Genomic DNA, 21,487 nt, shown 5'->3' with positions numbered 1-21,487 from the left:
TCTATCCAATCCAGATAATGACAGCTGTAGGAGATGAAAGAAAACATTGATCACATGAAACTCAACTTATGCTTTTGTGACATGACATCTTTAAACCCATAGATCAAGGTAATCTGGTAACTGCAGTGTTTTTCTCAGCACCAAATTAATGCTTATTTACAAAAGTATGATTATACGTGATAATAAACACAAACTGTGACTGCATTGAGAATTTTGTAGTAGGCAGCATACAGCATGTTATCTTTCCATGCTGCAAGGGAGTGAATTGGGACCCATGCTGTTCATTTTGTATATCAATGACCCAGAAGACAATTTTAATAGCACCCTCAGACATTTTTCAGATGATGCACATATGTATAATGAAGTACTGTCTGAAAAATCCTGTACAAATATTCAGTCAGATCTTGATAAAGTTACAAAGTGATGCAAAGGTTGGCAACTTGCTTTAAATGTTCAGGAATGTAAAACTGTGCACTTCACAAAATAAAAAAAAATTGTGTTCTGTGACTACAATATCAGTCATAACTAGAATCAGTCTGATTGGACAAATACCTAGGGTAGCAGTTTATATGGAACTGAAATGGAATAATTGCATGGGCTTACTTGTAGGTAAAGCAAGTGGCAAGACCCCTTGGTTCATGGTCCAGAGGCAGTCAATCTAGAAAGGACATCTTGGAATATTGCACACAAGTGTGTGGTACCAACACCAAGTATGTCTAACATGGGATATTGAATGTAACATAGACGGGCACCATGAATGGTCACAAGTTTGTCCCATGGGGAAGCAGCACAGAGATGCTGAAAAACTTGATCTGCCAGACACCTGAAGACAGATGTCAAATACTCTGGGGAAGTCAGCTTACAAAGATTTGAGAATCTGTATTACAATAAAAATCTAGGAATGTACTTCAGCCTCCTAAGTGTTGCTCCTGCAAAGAATCTGTATTATGAGAAAAATCTAGAAATGTACTCCAGCCTTCTAAGTGCTGCTTCTACAAAGATTATGTACATAAGATTAGACTGATTACAGTATACAGTGGGGCTTTTAAGAGGTGATTCTTTCTGTGCTCCAAATGTAATTTAAACAGGAAGAAACCTTAACATGTGGTATGAGCTAAGTTTACAGAATATAAATGTAGATGTACGACATATGATCATAACCCGTATCTTTTTACAAATCTCCAACAATGTGAGCCATCTTCAAATCATGTACAGTGTAAGCCAGTTACTTCCTTCCTTTCTTTCCAGTGCACTTATGCAGATAACCAACCACATGCATACATAGACTATTATTACAATGAGATTGCCACTCCCAAAGACATTTTAAACCTACTGCCAGCTCTTCCCTCTCCAGGGAGGAATCTGTGTGCCCATTCTGTCTGCATATAGTGTAAGTAGTGGTTTAAAAGAAGGTAAATTAAATGACCTTCTAATAGATACCATCCAATGCTGAAATTACAATAATGAAATGACAAACCAACTAGCTCAGAAAAGTACTTCAATACAAAGAACAAAACATCTAAAACTATCATGTTAATTTATAAGAAACTAATTAATGGAGGTTTTTTTTTAAAGATTGTGTAGAATATCTTACACTACTGAGAGAAATTAAGAAATGGAGAGACCTGTTACACAACAGAAAAGTTTTTTTTTCTCAATGCTCACAGATGAAAACATTGGCAACACTATGACTAATTAAAAGACACACTTGTCTGCTAAGCATCTGCATCGAATTGCTATGTATACACTGTGCAAATGTGTGCTTTGTAATAAGGAAGACACTTGTGAACTGACTTTGCTATCTTGGGAGAAAATTACAACAGTATGAGTTATGAATTAGGACACTGTACTGGGAAGCCCCAAAACAAATGGCTATTTACAGATGTTAATAGCATTCAATCAATTAAAAATTTATCTGCATACATAGCAAAGTAATTTGTGCTACCATCCAAATTGCTCAAAAAATAAAATAATGACAAAATAACTATAGATCCCTTGCTTGGAATATACCCCTAGCTTTTTAAAAATAATTTTACATGGCATCTTTTAATTATTAGGTTGGAGCATAAGTTCTTAGTGTATTTTCATAGGTTAATAAACACAACAGCAACTTTAGTCATCAATAATATATTCTCCTTCACTATTTACAAGTCTTCAAATGCTGGGGTAAGTTCTCGATTCTGCCACTTTAAAAATCACTTAGTTTTGATAAAATGGGTGTGGAATGACTTCCCAACCCAGCTCCTGCATAGTGTTTCTTGTCAAGACTTTCAGAATGCAGGCCGGTGTTATCATGTAATAGCATCACTTCACAAAGTCTTTCTGGTCATTATTCTTGGACTGGCTCCACAAGACACCTCTTTTGTTGACAATAAATATCAGCAGTGATGGTTACAGCTCATGGGAGCAATTTGTAGTACACCACACTGCCACTGTTCAACCAGATGCATAAAATAATCTTTTGTGAATGCATGCAGCTCTTTGTATGGGGAATTCCTTTCTTTTCCACAAGAAACAATTTCTCATCACCAGTAATGATACAGGATAGGAAAGTTCAGTGTTGTTCATGAGCAAATTGATAACAAGCAAGTAGAGATGCACATATGGTCACTCACTGATTTTTGTGATTTTGGCTTAGTCTGTGCAGTACCCTTACATTCAATTGCTGAGCCTTCCCCATTGCCTGCTAACATCACTTGATGTTGGAATGATCACAGTTCATCACATTTGTCATGTCTTGACTACAATGATGTGAATCACTGTGGATTAGTGTGTCTATTAAGATCTTCATCAAACCCAAAGGTCTTTCTGAATATGGAGAGTCACTAACGTCAAAAATGTCTTCCTTAAAATGAAATAATGCTTCTTCCTGCCATGCTCCGTCCAATGATATTATCCCCATACATGGAGCAAATGTTTCTGGCAGCTTCTGCTGCTGTCACCCCTCTACTGAACTCAGACAGAAGAATATGTCGGAAATGATCCAATTTCTCCGCTTGGCAGTGAATTTTCTAGCATTCACAGCTCCACTCGCTATCTCCAAATGACAAAATAACAATAAGTAAACTCAAATAGCAACAGTGAACCACAAATAAAAAATGACAATTGATAAATAGATCCATAGTAACCAGAATACTAACATCTGAAACAAAAATGCTACGACTTATGCACCACCCTCATACTCCTATTTAGTAGCCTACATCAATCAACAATGTGGTTCAACAGCTCAGTGACCAAATTTAACCTCTCTACATTACTGTCCAATATGTAAATTGAGCTTTTATGTCAACACAGAAGCACTCAAGAACAAATTATGTGAGTAGCAGACCTTGTTTATCATTAAAATTTCTCAAGTTTCCTCATATTCTACTAGTGCTTCAAAGATTATCATTTACCTTACTTACTTTTTAAATTATGCCTGTTTTTAACATAATATATTTTTGAACAGTTAGAAAAAATTAGTTGTATTGAATTTGACTTTTAACAGCCCACCTCCTTCCCTGCCACACTGGAGTTAAAAAGCTAATATTTGGTTTTTGTTGTTAATGGATGGTACTGAGGCCATCCTGTTCATTCACAGGACAGTCTTCCTTAATTGGATACCAGGCTCAAAACAAAGCATGTTTAATCCAACCATTTAACATGCTACAGTCACCACTTGTTATCTCATTATTTATCAACTTTTACATTTGGTAAAGGATTTCATATTCTCACTATTACAGGTAAACTGTCTCCTACCAAGAGCATTGTGATATAATTGTTTTCACTCGAAGTTAATTAATTCAAGATGTATTAGAATTTGAAGATACTGTTATTTTGTTAGCATGCAAAAAAGCACGTCTCAGGATTGAAACCTAAGAACCAACAACTTGGTTAGCTACGTGGAATAATTGTTCATGATTTGGAGAAAGTGATTAATACAGCTTAAATTTCCATAATTCAAAAGTTATTCCTGAATTGTGGCATGATTTCAGTACACCAACCATTTTTATACCTTGTAATATTTTAAGATTCTGTTGTAATAATACTGAAGTCCAAAATGTTCTTAGATTTCCCATATTTTGATTTTTAAAGGAAGTATTATAAGTTCGAACATTTGTTACATAAATTATAGATGGCAGTTCTCTTAGGAACTGGAGAATTTTTGACAAGTATGAAATTACAAATATCATTATGATACCAAAAATTAGTACTTTGGGTTTCCACAAAACAAAAGGATACAAAACATTGGCTGCATGAAGTAAATGGTCCTGGTGACCTGGGCTAGTTATCTTTATAATTTCTCTCTTTTTTATCATCAATCAATCGAGCATTCTCTTGTAAAGGGCTAAAAACCATGACGTGATGCTTACCGCCAAAGGAAGAGATTATAAATAGCCAGATATGAACTGGGAGATAGGCAATGGAATCAAGAAGCAATAAGAGTTGGAGTCGGACTGTGAATTCATAAGGGCACAGATTATGTTGATAATAACCCTATATGAAGTAGAGTGTGGAGGGACACTAGAGGAATTGTCAAGATCTCTGATATTGGAATTGTCAAGACCTAGGATATCTAAAGACAACAGTGTGTGAGCAAATTAAGAAGTCTACTGATGTTTCAACTGTGTACTTACATGTAAATAAACAGTGACCAATTATTATAGTGTATATATTTTGAGACTGTGTTGGTGATTAACCTATCTGGCATCATTAAGACTGTAAATATTGTAGGAATAGCTACCCATAAATGACAATGGTATGTATCCATGTTTTTTAATTAATATGCCTACAGCCTCCTATTCCAATGCAATTCCATTATCAAGAACTTCAGATTCACTGTTCACGGAGACAAATGGATGAAACGCACACCAACGAAAATGATTCACACTCTAGGTAAGTACTAGTGATAGCCTCTCAGGGAAGTCTTGACTTACTGATTACTCAACTGAAGCCTCAAAACTCTGTCTTACTAAAAGCTTCAGGCCTTGATGTCAGTGTGTGTGTGTGTGTGTGTGTCTGGGGGGCGGGGGAGGAGGGGGGAGACGGAGAGCAGGGAGAGAGAGGGAGGGAGGGAGGGCGGCAGAGAGGCAGAGAGAGAGAGAGAGAGAGAGAGAGAGAGAGAGAGAGAGACATCAGATCATCACATAATATCAAATCTAGTGACTGATGCTAGATACATACTTGCGATTCCCATCTTTAAAACAACTGAGAAATTGTTGGTGTAACAGATTAGTAATGCACATAGAAGACAAAGAATATTATATATGTAACATAGGCTGGATGACAAAGCATGCAACTGTCTGTTTAGTAAGCAACATCTAAGGGTGAAATTTGCAGCATGTTTTATCAAACAAATAAATGACGTTTATATTCTTTTGGTTAAGACTGCCATTTGGAAATAAAAGTTATGAATAAAAAACGGAAATAAAAATAACAAACCTGAGGAATTGCCAAGCAGTGTAATCATTCCATGGTGGGTGCACAAGTTGAACCTAAGGACAATATGCTATGCTACACATAAATGTACAAAAACATGCTCACAACAAAACACAATCAATATATAAAAAAAACTAAATTTAGAAAACAAATTACACAAACTGAAATATAGTAGTAAGTACAATCAAGCCTCTGTTTTATTCCAGTATTATGGCATAGCAGCAAACACATAAGCTTGTCACCGTAGAAAGTACTGAAACTAATCTTCACTGCCGAAAACTAATCTAAAAATTAAGCAAACATACAAATTTGCAGTCCATTTACTACATAGTACACTATGGTAGTATGATTATACAACAAGATTTGGCCATATAAAAGATTACTTAATCAGCCTGAAATGTCACAGGTCATATTTTCCATCCACAAGCAGAGTAATTATACTATTTGAGACATTGGAAGAAGGAAACATAAATAAATCTTACCAACCAGCATTTAAAATGTTAAGAAAATAGCTATCAGTACAACAAAGGAAGCAATTTCCACTGCAATTGAGCCTGCAGTAAAATATGCACAGCAACTTATTCTTGTTCTTGTGAAGCCAACAGAAATGACAAAAAGAAGTTGGAGGTGTTTGCCAATCAGCAAATTATCAACAGTCAAACTTTATTTCTTAATTTGTAAAGTTTTTTTCTTTTAACTTCTTTATTCTTCTTAATCTGCAGTGTTGGTTCCTATGACAAGATATGGTCATGATTTGGCAATTATTCTATTTTATTTATACAGTGAAATCCTCTTCCAATAGTAATTAGATCAGTTAGCCTAAAGGAAGAAATTTGTCTGTGAATCACAGAACTTTCTTTCTGAGTGTGTTCATATGTTAACTATTTGTATGTTGTGTTTCCATTGTATAAAATGGGAACAAGTTTGACATTTGGTGTTTTAGTAAGGAAAACCAACTAAAAGCTGCATTCAGGCTGGCTAGTTTACTTGATCAGTGGTGTTTGTTGTGAAGTACGAGTGCACTCTACACTCTCATTTGCACATTAAGTTATACGAATGAGTCCCCTTTCTTATTTTGTTGGCCAGAAGAGAGAAAAATGAAAAGTTATTGGCCTGCAATAAAACACTATTTTTACTTGGTCAAACATGCTTTTTTTCTGCTGTAGTTATTTTACACCAGTGTATTGTGTCTAATAAATTTTAATCAGTTGATTTCATCACTGAAGTGTAACTCTTGATCTCCACTGTACCTGTCTAGTATTGCTACAACAACAGCATTGGACTCAAAATGCTTCACTGCCACGAATATGAGTATAAGAGGAAATTGCAAGATGAAAAATCTGGTGATGAGGTATGTGTTTCCTTAACTCAAATTCCTCAGATTTTTCACTGCAAGAGCACCTCTGTCACTCATCCTCCATCTTCGGTGCTTGTACACCATATCTATTTTCTTGATTTTTTTTTTTTTTATCCAACTGGAAGAGAAGTATATTACTTGACAGCTCACAACATGCGTTCCCCATTGCCTGCTGATCAGCCATCAGTATTTGAATAGCCATTTGCATTAAACGTCCATGTTCACTGTCATAAATCAAAATCTGTAGATAACAACTATTGTAAATTTTTTGCTTCATACAAACCTAAGCTTAAATTATAAAAAAAGATTGCTTAATTTAACCACAATCAATATGAGTCTTTTTAATTTTTATGTTTCCTTCTTTTCCTGTCAGTGCATTCATTTAGTTCTGCTGTCCTAAATAGAAAAGTGAATAAATTACTTTATGACTTCATTGTTAATTTGCATTATTTTCTTTCTAATGTATTGATGATTCATTATTTAAGTTTTTATAATTAATTTTCACACCTTGTTCTATTGATATCTTCCATTAATGATTGAAGTTATATTATTATTTCTGTACTGCTCAACATGCCATTGCTTTTAACGCACTGCATATCGGCTGCTGCACCATGGTTGCAGTTCTCGGCAATTTTCATAAGATGTGTGCAAAATGAACATGTCTTCCTTATTTGAATGTAGCTGTGTTTGCTGGTGTTCGATGATGATGATACTGATGATGATGAAACTTGGTAGACATGTTTGTATTACGTTCAAATATTCTTGAAGGGTGTGATAACTCTGGAAAAACAGGCCTTTATGTAATGGCACACAAAACTGGCAGTAGTATCTTGTTCCACTTCTTATAGGATAGGCTGTGCAAACTCTGCAAGGTTGTGCTGGATATTTCTTTTTTATGCTTCCCACAATAGTCTTTCATGTTCCTTGACAATCAACCAGATGGATCCTTAGCAGGAGCTCATTTTGTTTGTTGGATTGCTTCAGTTTTTCCACAGCTGCTGCACCAACTTGATCACTTGTCCAGGGTCTTGCAACTTCTTTTAGCAAAGTTTTACATTTTTTTTATATGTCTAGATTTAGGTTTCTGTGCACTTTGTATGCGTTAAACAAAGCACAATTTATTAGAAACAAAACTACTTTCTGTGTCCATTTATTGGTTTTCCGCATTATCCCACAGTACGAAATATATTGATCAGTTCTTTCCACGCCTTTCATAAAATTATTGTACATCACAATACATTTTAGTTTCTGCATGATTTGTCCTTGTCGTGTTTCTTTCTTTTTTTCTTCTGTCACTACCGTGGATGCATTGTGAATTGTTGTTATCATTCTCATTTCCCTTTTATCTTTCTACACCTGCAGCAAAATGTCACCTTGTCTTTGAAATGTAGTGTCACCTTTCATTAGATTCGGCTTCTGTTTGTAGACAGATACCTCTGCTGATTTGTACTGTGCCACAAACTCTTGTTTTCCTTTCCAGACGTGTTTTCGCAATAGCTGTACTGATGTAATAATTGTCTTGATAAACATGGTGCCACATGCCAAGGTGACATGAAAATGCAGAGAGAATAGTGTCTTTAGGCTTATATTTCTGGACTGGAGATTTACATATGAATAAGCAAACTGTATTTGATAGGTAATCCAGGATTATATGTCAGGAAATGAAACTGTCCTCTTGGTGGTATCATTGCTTCATCAAGAGAAAGCTCCTGTTCAGGTTTGTAGGCGGTCTGAAAGTTATCTAGGAGGTACTTTGGTACAGGTTAAATTTTGTAGTGTCTACTTTCCTAACTATTCTGTAAGGAATTGTCATTGAAATGTCACAATTTCCATATCTGCTCAAATCAATTTATGCTCATTAGCTTGCAAAAAAATCAGTCTCTGTTAGGGGAACAATAGTCCTTCAAATAATCTTTTTTTTTATTTTCCTCGTCAAGATAATTATGCCCAGAAATTTTTTCTGTTGAGTAGCAGTGATATTGGTAAATTTGGGAGACTTGGGAGATTCTTTATAATGAGTTTTGTTTTATTTGTAATAAAAATTTGATTGTGTCAACTTCTGATCAAAGAATTCATCCCCTAGAAATAACTCCACAGTGCTTATAATACTATTGATTTCACTGAGAAGGTTTTTACACCTGCAATGAAATGTTTCTAAAATAATGATCTTATCCTTCTTCAGCCAACTTTCACCGTCTGAGGCTTCATCATCTAAATCATGTACAATTATCTCACTTTGGTTGATTATAGACCTGTTGTTCTCTTCTTCACTTCCACTATCACTAACATCATCTGAATCACTTGGAACACAGTATTGACTATTTCGTGGAACTGATTGTTGGTGGTAAAACAAAAGATAAAAAAGTTCATAATGCTGCTCACTGTACTGAACCGTTTGTTAAATTTAAATAGTCCCTGGTATGAGCAATAGGTCTCAGAAAACTTGCACAAAATGAAAAACGTAAATTTACATGATCCGTCCACAACAGTCAGACACAGAAACCCGTAAATCTACACGAGCCGTATGCAATGTGTTAAGATCAGTTTCTAAAATTGAAGAAATAACAAATGCAATAGCAAATCACAAAAATTTTAGAACAAGAATAATGTAAAAAGTACAATGAAGTGGGACTCCAACAAAAATATGCACAACAAGTGTGTGTGATAACACATAGGCACTTTTTTTTAGAATTCCGATGAATACTACACTATATTGATTACTCTCGATTTAAAGTTTTCAAGTCCTGTTATTTCCTTTGTCATTTCTATAGGTTTCTTGCTTTGTTCTGTAGGATAATGAAGGAGAAGTGTTTGTAAATTGAAAACTGTCAAAATATTTCACCTTTCATTTTTCACATGCTTTGTAATTTTGAAAAAGCATAATTCTTCTTATGCTCAATGTAATCAAAATAATAATTTTAGGTAATTTAGTTTCAGTACTCTCATTCAGTTGTGGCAAAAGCATACAGCTGTGACAAAGCTGTGCGCAAGCCACCTAATACAGATGTTGAGGTTGCAGTCTTCATTTTATCACAAAGAGAAGTAACTTAAAAAAAAAAATAGTAAAGCATATGTGTTACTCAGTGCATTACACAAACAGGCATCAAAAAAAATTTTTAATTACATGCACAAGACAGATGCTTCCAAGCATAAAATTTACTGACCTGCCACAACTTTACTCTTCTCCATGACTTGCCGCGCTAGGAGCTGATTCAGCTGCAGAAGATGTTCCCGTTGTCGTTTCTCTGCAGCAACCTTTTTCTTCAGTGTTGCTGTTTGATGTTCCTCCTCTGGGAAAAAAAGCCACCAATGAGAGATGCCGTCATTTGGTTATATGCATGAAGCCTTTGGCAGAATATTTTTATGGAAAATCTGACACTAAGTCATGTGTGTGTGTGTGTGTGTGTGTGTGTGTGTGTGTGTGTGTGTGTGTGTCTAATTCGGAAGAGAGCCTTTTGGCTGAAAGCTTACTTGTTTGAAGTTTATTTGTTGAATCTATCTGCGACTCAAATCTCTGTTATATGGGGAGTAACAATCTATCCTTTCCATAATATTGTCATTATTCCATCCCGGATTTTACATTGTTTTATTGAAAATCTGATTGCTAAAATACTTCGCATTTATGTACAGGATGGAATAACAACAATATGGGAAGGACAGATTGCCACTCAGCACACACTAGAGGTGCTGAGCCACAGATGGGCACAGTAAAAAAGCATGCTATAAATATTTTGCTTTCAGATGAAGTCCTTCATCAAAAATGAAAAATGCACACATGTTCACACATGCACAACTCACACACACTGTCATTTCCAGTGACCATCTATGTGTGTTGTGCTTGTGTGAATGAGTGTGTGTTTTCTACTTCTGATGAATGACTTTGTTCAAAAGCTGAAATATTTCTATCATTCTTTGTCACTTTGCCTGTCTGTGATCCAGCTCCTCCTCTAAGTGGTGAGTAACAATCTGTCCTTTCCATATTGTTGCACTTATGTATACAATTTCTCAAAGATGAAATATTTGTCAGTGTTTATTGACATATATTTAAATAACAGTGCTAACCTCCACTTTGAAATTAAATAGTTCTCTTAATTCTATTTTATTGCAGAAGTACTCTTTGCAGTAGTGCAGACAATTTTATATGCAGGGCATCTGCAGCTGCTGAAAATCATGATGAACAAAAACACTGCTGGTAAAATTTAGTTTTAATTGACCACACTTACAGCTGCATCTTCAGGTACAACCAACACATTTTAGAAATTGAACTATGATTATAAACTGTATTGGAAATTTGAGATTAGTATAAAGATTATTTGAAAAAATTGTACTCACTATTAGTGGAGTGGTCAGTTAAAATCAAGTTTTAGCAACTGTCAGTGGTGTTTTCATTCACCTTTGCAATATAACATGACAAAATTTATCTTGGTGTACCTACTGGACACGGCACTCTCAGTCTCTGGGCCTGATCAGTGAAGTTAATCTTTAAACTGCACCCACAATTAGTTGCGCTCATGCTTTTGTTCCATCATGATTGATAAAAACTGGACCCATTTTGCAGTGTGCGGTGTGCTTAAGATAAAGCATACTGGGAGCAATATGCCAGCAAATGTGGCTTTGCAAATCTGCAACTACTACATTTTTGATGTTGCAGCAAGCTTTAGGAGATGCACACCTCACAAAACCACCAGGGTTGGAAAAAGGTGAAGATGGAATACAAATTCCATTCAGGACACCTGTATAGAATGTAATGACTTCCTAAAATCGTGCCCTGAAATGAGGTCAGTTCTGTCAGACATTTTGCCCACGACACCTAGAATATGGTAACTTTTCGCCCCCTGCCCCTCCACTCTCTGAAATACCCTGGTCAGATGTTATGCTCCTTCTGCACACATTTTCCTACTCAATGGGTGCTACTGCTGTGGCCACTCTCCCTGCTGTAAGACTTGCTCTATACACCCTCCTACCACCAACTATACCAGACCTGTAACTGGCAAAACATGTATTATCAAAGGGTAAGCCACCTGTAAAATGACATGTCATGTACCAGCTGTTAGGTAAACACTGTTTGGTTTTCTACATTGGTGTGACTGTGACCAAGTTGTCAGTTAGGATGAATGGGAACAGACAGAGGGTGTATACTGGCAACACACAATATCCTGTTCCAGAGCATGCTCTACAACATGACAGTCGTGATGTCAGTACTGTTTCAGCACATGTTCCATCTGGATTCTCCCCTGACATCAGTTTCTCAGAACTCTGCCCGCAAATAATGCAGTTAGCTTTCCACTCTTATTAACTCTTTCACAATGTTTTGTCAGTAATCTCTGTCTGTTTTTCAAATCTTGTCCGGTGTAGTACCCAAAAATCAGTCTTTCCTTCACATCCCATCTGGTAAGTCACCCTGACCTGGGTTCTGAGCAACTTTTTTGTAACTCTCCCCATTTCCTAAACCTTACCAGACCTTTTCACTCAGCTCTCTCTTCCTTACCCTTCAGCCCTTCTGCCAGAAGAAGGAGACACTGGTTCTGAAAGCTTGCTCATTTCCTTAACTTTTATAAGTGTTTTCTCCTGCTGCCACTTGGTGAGTAGATTTTTTTATCTATACAGTTATGTTATGATTTCTTGGACAGTGTGATTACAGGTGATGAGACCCGATTTTTTTTTATTATGATTCACAGACAACATGACCAAGATGGGAATGGTATCAAAAGAAAAATTCACTCAATAAAACTGTACATCAACAAGGCTACTCTGGAAATCACATTTAAGTGGCTGGTAGAAGATTCATTGAACCATTGTCACAAGAATTCTCAATTATTCCACTCTCGAACAGTGCGTGGAAAACATGAACACCTATATCTTTCTGTGTGAGCCGTGATTTCCCCTATTTTATTATGATGATCTTTTCTTCCTATGTAGGGCAGCATCAACAAAATACTTTTGCATTGGGAGGAGAATGTTAGTGATTGAAATCTTGTGAAAAGATCCCACCATGAGGAGAAATGCCTTTGTTTTAGTGATGCCCACTCCATATCCTGTATCATGCCAGTGCCACTTTCTTGCCTATTTCATGATAATACAAAATGTGCTTCCCTTCTTTGAACTTTCTCAATTTACTCCAATCTAGTAAGGATCCCACACCACACAGCAATACTTCAAAAGAGAACAGACAAGTGTAATGTAAGCAGTCTCTTCCATAGATCTGTTGTAGCTTCTAAGTGTTCATCTAATAAAACAAATTCTTCAGTTCATCTTCCCCACAACATTTTCTAGGTGTTCTTTCTACTTTAAGTTGTTTGTAATTATAATTCATAGGTATTTAGATGAATTTATGGCCTCCAGAATGGATTGAATTATCGTGCAACCAAAGTTTAATGAACTCCTTTTAGCACTCATGTGAATGACTTCAAATTTTTTATAATTTAGGGTCAATTGTCAATTTTTGCACCATAAAGATAACTTTTCTAAAACGTTTTGCAATGTTTTTTTATCTTCTGATGATTTAACTAGGCAGTAAACAACAGCATCATCTGCAGACAACCTAATACTACTGCTCAAATTGTCTCCTAAATCATTTATATAACGCTATCCTGGGGAATGCCAGAAATCACTTCTGTTTTACTTGATGGCTTTCCGTCGGTTACTACAAACAGTGACCTCTCTGACAGGAAATCACAAATCCAGTAGCGTAACTGAGACAATATTCCATAAGTAAGCAATCTGATTATAAGCCATGTGTGAGGTTCAGTATCAAAAGCCTTCTGGCTTTTGAGAAATACGCAATCAATCTGAAATCCCTTGCTGATAGCACTCAGTACTTCATCTGAGGAAAGAGCTAGTTGCATTTCACAAGAACGATATCTAAATCTGAGTTGACTTCAAGGTAATTCATAATGTGCTAAAACAATATATGTTACACAATCCTGCTGCTTATCGATATTAATGATATGGGCCTGTAATTTAGTGGATTACTCCTATTGACATTCTTGAATATTGGTGTGACCCATGTAACTTTCCAGTCTTTGGGTATGAATCTTTCCTCGAGCAAGCAATTGTATATGACTGTTAAGTATGGAGCTATTGCATCAGTATACTCTGAAAGGAACCTAACTGACAGACAATCTGGACTGGAAGACTTGCTCTTATTAACTGAGTTAAGTTGCTTCACTACTCTCAGGGTGTCTACTTCTAAGTTACTCATGCAGGCAGTTGTTCTTGACTCAAATTCTGGAATATTTACTTTGTTTTCTTCGGTGAAGGAATTTCAAAAGACTGTGTTTAATATCTTTGCTTTAGTGGCTCTGTCATCAATACTATTTCCACTGCTATTGCACAGAGAACACATTGACTGTACCATGGGGGATCAGCTCTGTCGTTTGTTAATTTATTTCATATAAATCTCTCAATAGCTGTCGACAGTGTTTCTCGGAATTCAGGCCACATTTGGTCTACACTTACATTGTTTATTTGGAAGGAGTGGAGATTGTCTTCAGATAGATGACAAGCGAATTTTTATCTTCTTTTTTGAATAGATATATTTTTCATTTATTTTTGGTAAATTCAGTCTTGCTATGACAACCCTGTCTTCACTAGCGTATTTACTCGAATCTAGGCCGCACTAGAATCCAAGCCGCACCTGAAAAATGAGATTCGAAATCATGGAAAAAAATTTTCCCGAATCTAAGCCGCTCCTGAAATTTGAGACTCGAAATTCAAGGGGAGAGAAAAGTTTTAGGCCGCACCTCCTAATCGAAACAAAGTTGGTCCATTGTAGTATGAGACACAATTTAGGTCGAATGAATGACGATGGAGCTACAGTAGTTTGGTTCGAGTCGTAAGCTTAGCAGTTTAGCTTTACCGGGTAGCCATTGCTATGCGTCAGGCGCTCCGTCCGTATTTATACGGGTACCCTACCTTTTTCACGTGCTTCGTCTTGTTTGTATTGATTGCTTATTTTTCTTTGATCTGATAAGTGCCCTTCTCTTTGTTATTGGTGTTTACGTCAGTCTAAACTGAAAATGCATTACTGTACTGTGTCATACATTGTTTGTCGCATTCTGATAATGAGTGTTTACGGCCTGTTGCCGCTCGCGGCATGGCTTGCTTTTGTGCGCGCTACCGCTGCTTACAATTAAAAAAAAAAGAGAGAGGAATTGTCTCATTAGCGAAAGAATGGCAAGAGACTGCTATTTGTTGTTACTTACACTGCTGCTTTCTTTGATAATGATCAACAAGAACCAAATAATATACTGCGTATGATAGAAGATGTTCTGAACGAGAGTTTAGCGAAAATTTTTCTCCGTTTGAAAATCATTGCAGACACCTCTTTAGAACATTACATTCTGCACAGAAATTAGAGTCATCTTAGATTTAAAAATCTAGTCAATTTCCGCGCTTCATTTCTGACTGTATCACTATTAGGCATAAAAATAATACGCATATAAACATCACATGATACGTGTATTCTTCCGCGTTTGCTGTTGTTTCACTCTAGTTTCGTAGTTTATTAGGCAGACAGGATTTAAATGAGACAGCAGCAAACACGAAAGAATACATGGCAAAATGTTTATATTCGTATTATTCTTATGGTGAAGAGAATACTGCATGTGATTTACAATTCATAAAAGTTCCTATTAGCAACAATCTCTTCTCACAGGTAGGAAAAAATTCAGAACGCAGAGTTGGCCATATTGACAAACATCCCACACAGCCTTGCCAGTCGGTTTTCCATAGTACATAGTACATAGAAATGCTGCTACATTCGAAGATGAACAATACGGAATTTGTATTTACTTCGTTGGATAATGTATGAAAATGCAGTGGTCGAAACTCGGGGCAGAGAAAAAAGCTCGTCTTCCACCTTTTTTTTTAATTTATTTACTGACGAAGAGGTTTTGGCGCCGGTATTCATCTTTGTGCCTGCAAACAAAGCATGCCTGTTGTAGCGCTACACATATTCGACGGCAGAAGTTAGTTGTGGCGGCACCTACCAACATTTTTCAGAACTTCCGCTTACTTTGCACTCGATTCTAAGCCGCAGGCGGTTTTTTGGATTACAAAAACCGGAAAAAGTGCGGCTTAGATTCGAGTAAATACGGTAATCCCTGTATCCACTTTGATGCTTGCTATTAGCTCAGGATTATTTGTTGCTGAGAGATCAAGTGTGTTTTCACAACCATTTAGTATTAACTGCTGGAAATAATTTTCAGAGACTGCGTTTAGCACAATTTAAGATGATGTTTTACACATACCTCCGAATTTCAACATGCATTTTCACCAACACATAGAGGGTAAATAATTCATGAGTCGGGCACTTTGATGTTGGATTCAGTTTTCTTTGAACCTTTCATTAATTGTATCATTTGAGTTGGGAGGTTGGTAAAAAGATGCAGTTATAATTTTATTCCAGTTACGAGAGAAACTCTCCCCCTCATCCTTACAACAGATGACTCTACGTCATCTTAGGGCTTAAGTGACCTAGACTTCCTTTTTAACCTATCCTATAACACCTTCTCACGCTCTCAGAATGGAAGTACTGGATTCAAAAACTAGGATAGTTTAACTTAATTTTATGTGGCGCTGTCACCAGTACAAAATATTTCATCTCCTCCATAAGGTAAGTACTGGCCAGCAATTCTGTCTCGAAGTTTGAAACAGCACATACAAGTCTCACATAACCACAAAGAGGCATGCATGGATAAGTTAAAATAAAAACCCCACTCATTTTTTCTCTGATTACAAGGGGAGGCCTATGAGTTTCATCCTGAAAGACACACCATAATCATCTTCTCACTATTATCACCTCAGACATTTTAAATTCACTGCCTGATAGAATAACGTCTCCAGACTTCCCCATACAACACAGTTTTAAGTTCTTTGTATTCAAATTCCTGCAATCTCATCAACAATTGAGAATGGCATATCAATTATGAAAAAACCCGCAACAACTATTTCTGAAGCAATAATTTATTTTTCAGTAATTAAGGTATTGTAACAGTGATATCTGTACTCTGAATGATAAAAAAGTTTCACAGGCTGCTTATAGACATATGATAACAAATTGGAAATATCTAGAAACTCCAGCGATAAATTATAGTTACTAAATTCAAATACTTTTCTTTTTTTCCTCCATGTCCCATGAAAATCAAACAATTAGATTGTAAATTATACTCTATTAGCCCATATATCATTTGTAGCACAAGAGGTACACTACAACAAGTTAAGATATAATTACAATTCATATATTGTACAAATATAAGTGAATATAATACTTACCAATGCCCTCAGAAGCACTAATTGCACTTGTTTCGGAAAGCATCTTTCGAATTGCTTCTGCCTTCTTAAGGCGATGCAACTGCTCTTCTGCAGAAAGTTCAGGTGCCTAAGTAACATAAAAACATGGAATTTCTATTTGATTCTGAGGGCATTCTTCATGAGAATTTATGATGCTGGCATTTTAAAATTAACTGATGCACATAAAACTTGAAATGCTATTATGTAAGATAACAAAATGGAAAAACAAGGAATACAGATTTTTAACTTGTGTTGTGACATTACCTGCTCAGGAATGTAGCGTTCTGGGATAATAATCTTGCTTGGTGTACCAAGTATACTATCAATGGTGTTTTCATTGTATTTAAAGTCCTTGTGACTCATTGTTGACCTGACAACATCAGGTGCATTAATACGTGGGCGGAGTGCTCGTTCCATATCCAGATCATCTCGCGACCGTGCAGATCCCTAAAAAATAGATGAATGTTTTGGGTAACATTTAGTTTCACCTAAAGTTTATTACCATCTGTAATTTTAAAAGTTTTTATGCAGGAAACAACCAACAGATTATAATCTGGGTTTTGTTAACGTTTTTATGTTATGTATTTGTTTAAATCTGACTTTGAATTAATATAACCTAAAAACTTTCATTACAGAGATTTCCATAATACACTATTCCACCATGGAAATCAACATTTTCTGATGCGGATAATTTCAGACTATGAAAACAATATGTTTTTCAAAAGTTTAGAGAGTGAAATTTGTGTGTGAAAAAGGAAATTGTTAACTTAGCTACAAAGTCAGAAATATATAAACTTAATGTAGTTGCTCGAAATCCACAGTCATTGAAAGAGACAGAATATTACTAGCTTTGATTACTTTCATAGTCTGTGTAAATGATATTGTAAGCATTACAGCAATCCCTGCAGTTGCGATATTTATAGAATAGCACAGGGAAACACATATCAGGTAGTTTTCACAACAAATTTGAGTTATTTAAGAATTATGTTTATCATTTCTGATCAGACTGTAATTTGTCAGATGCTAATTTTCCTAAAGAGTGTCTCACAATGTAACAGTGTCATCAATCTGCTGAAAGAAAAATTAACGTTATCATTAAACTAAGATGAGTGAAGTGAGAGAGAACTACGTGTAAATGGGAGATGACAGTGTATCATTATGTTGTGCTCAATACATTGCAACAGGATACCACACAATGTTTTAGGTAGTGGAGAGTGAGGACTGAGACAAAAACTGACAGAATGGAGAAAATAATGGCCAGAAGAAATATGATCACAAAATTCAAGAGTGAAAACTGATAACTGACAGTTAAAAATGCTCCAATGAGTCACAACAGAAACTGGACAAATACCGATAACACAACAAAACAGATAAATATTGTGCTTTTGAATTTAACTTGGAATCAAAGTAAAATATAAAATTTAGCTGTCACTGAATAACTGGAACAAGGAAGAAATAAATACAAGTCATAATTCATTTCATTTTGATAGTAATCATATATTCATCTACATTCAGAACATTATTTACGACAATAAACAGATCTGCACATTCCATTCCAACCTGAGAGTTACATGTCTTACACTTCTGTCACTTTCTTGTATCTTTTATTCCTTTGCTGATTACTCATTCATTCTTTACAAAGATCTTCAATATTTGTTTATAAGAGTTTTACACTGCTTTCTGGTCTGGTTATTGGCAAACATTAATCATTAATCAATGTGACTCAAACACGAGAGAAATTTCTGCCTTTGCCGTGTTGCAGTGCTAGGACAACTTATGACTGTACAAAGTGGAAGGCAGGTAAAATTTAAAAGTATTTTACCTGTCCACCAATTAATGCATTCTGACTATGAGCATATTATACGTGATGTATGCATATTAATTATTTTTGGACTGCATTGTCCCTGTCACACCCTGGTGTTATGACTGACTGGTGTTCTGGAGGTGCTGTCTCGTGTATCATTATGGAACATAACAGTGCAATTTCCACTTGTATTTAGTGTCTCAGACCTGTTACTGGGTTGTATCTCTTCTAATCACCTCTTTCTATAGTTAGAGAGCTGTCTGTTTAAATTGAGGAACTAGACACTAACTTCTGGATTTTTTAGGAATAAAAGAGACAACTCACCAAAAGACAGAAGCACTGTATCATCGATAGGTATACAAATAGGAGATACGGAGCTTTGGTAGCTTTTGGAATGTACTTCCTTTTTCAAGCTTGTAGGAAAAACATGCGCACACACACACACACACACACACACACACACACACACACACACACACACACACACCCTCCCTACACTGTACTCAGTCGACTGCTACCTCTTCCCTGGCGCACTGTGAGTATACTGGGGTGAGGTGGGGTAGGTGGTGGGGGACAGCAAGTTACCTTAGGTTTAGGCCAGGAAGATTATGGGAACAAAGAATATGCTGTAAGGATAGCTCCCATCTGCGTAGCTCTGAAAATCTGGTGGTGGTGGGGAGGATCCAGATGGCATGGGTTGTGACGAAGCCCAGAAGTCCAACATAATCTCCAATCCCTGCTGAAATCCTTAGGCCCGTCCCAGAATTAGCCCACATACACACCTTCTATATGCTCCGAAAATCCACAAACCTAACAATCCTGGGCGCCACATTGTGGCTGGTTACAGTGCCCCGACTGAAAGAATCTCAGTCCTTGTTGATTAATATCTCCAACCAACTGTCAAAAATCCAGCCTCCCACATTAAAGATACCACCTCTTCCTGCACTGGCTCTCCACCATCCCTACATCCGTACCTTCTGGATCCCTACTCATCACTTATGATGCAACCTTCCTATACACCAACATCCCTCATGCCTATGGCCTGCCACGTTTGTACACTACCTCTCCCAAAGCCCTGCAGATTCCAGACATGCTGCTTCATTTCTTGTACACCTTACCAACTACATCCTAACCCATAACTACCACACATTTGAAATGAAGGTATACAAAAAGTTTGTGACACAGCCATGGGCACTTGCATGGCACTCTCCTATGCCAACCTCTGCATGGACAACCTGGAGGAAACATTCCTAGCTTCCTGAAACCCCAAACCCTTGTTCTGCTTCAGGCTTATTGATGACATCTTTATGAGATCTGGACCCAAGGCCAGGACAACTTACCCTCTTTCCTCCACAGTCTCAACACCTTTTCTCCCACCAAGTTCACCCAATCCTCCTCTACCCATTGTGCTACCTTCCAAGACGTCAATCTCTTTCTCTCAGATGGCTCTATCCTCACCTTGGTTCACGTCAAACCCACCAATCACCAACAGTACCTTCCTGTTGACAGCTACCACCCCTTCCCACCAAAAAATCCCCCCCCCCCCCCCCCATGCATCTGCAGTAATGAGAACTCCCTCACCGAGTATGCTGAAGGCCTCACAAAGGCCTTCACAGACAGGCAATACCCTCCAGACCTAATTCACAAACAGATCTCCTATGCCATATCAAACGCACCTGATCCTCACAGACATCCCAAGAACTAACCACAAAGAAGTGGCCTCCTAGTCACTCCAGACTGGAATGATTGAACCACATCCTTCAGGGTTTTGATTATCCATCATTATGCCCTGAAATGAGGGACATCCTACCCAAGATACTTCCAACGCCTTGCAGAGTGGTGGCCTGTCACCCACCCACCATCTACAACACCCTAGTCCATCCTTCTGCCACTCCCACCCCCAACCTCATGGCTGTTTAAGACGCAGATGCAAGATCTGCCCAATCCACCCCTATTACAGTCCCATCACAGGCTTATCCTACATCATCAGAGGACAGGCCACCTGTGAAAGTAGCCATGTTATATACCAGCTCTGCTCAACCACTGCATAGCATTTTACATTGGTATAACAACTGACCAGCAGTAAACTAGAATGAATGGTTACTACCAAAAACAAGGTGGACCAGTGGCACAACAGGCGGCAGAACACAACAAGTGAGTTTTCACTGGCTGCTTCACAACCCGTGCCATCTGGATCCTCCCCACCACCACCAGATTTTCTGAGCTGTGTAAATGGGGGCTATCCTTACAGCACATCCTTCGTTCCCCTAATCTTCCTGGCCTAAACCTAAGGTAATTTGCTGTCCCCCTCCGGCACCTCACCCCAGTACACTCACAGTCGGCCAAGAAAGAGCTGGCAGTCGCCTGAGCACAATGTACAGAGACAGGAACGTGTGTGTGTGTGTGTGTGTGTGTGTGTGTGTGTGTGTGTGTGTGTGTGTGTGTGTGTGTGTGTGTGTGTGTATGTATGTATTTTCCCTACAAGCTTGAAAAATGAAGTGCATTCTGAAAGCTAGCAAAGCTCTATACCTCCTGCTTGTGTAGCTTACTGACAAAGCACCGCTTCTGCCTTTTGGTGAGTCATCTCCTTTATTCTTAAATAATTCATAATTCTC

At 37.2% G+C, this 21,487-nt stretch overlaps 1 protein-coding gene across 1 annotated transcript in view; it reads right to left on the bottom strand.

The window, feature by feature from the left end:
* LOC126199424 (uncharacterized) overlaps window positions 1–21,487 on the bottom strand; it is a gene marked incomplete at its 5' end in the record, with an annotated part of 737,054 nt that overhangs the window by 25,158 nt on the left and 690,409 nt on the right. Inside the window, 3 exons of the mRNA XM_049936342.1 lie at window positions 9,940–10,065; window positions 17,051–17,156; window positions 17,333–17,515. Coding sequence (XP_049792299.1) covers window positions 9,940–10,065; window positions 17,051–17,156; window positions 17,333–17,515 — 415 coding nt within the window. The remainder of the gene's footprint in view (window positions 1–9,939; window positions 10,066–17,050; window positions 17,157–17,332; window positions 17,516–21,487) is intronic.

Source organism: Schistocerca nitens, chromosome 8, assembly GCF_023898315.1.
Source record: "Schistocerca nitens isolate TAMUIC-IGC-003100 chromosome 8, iqSchNite1.1, whole genome shotgun sequence".
Taxonomy (NCBI): domain Eukaryota; kingdom Metazoa; phylum Arthropoda; class Insecta; order Orthoptera; family Acrididae; genus Schistocerca; species Schistocerca nitens.
This window is presented reverse-complemented; position numbering and strand designations above follow the sequence as displayed.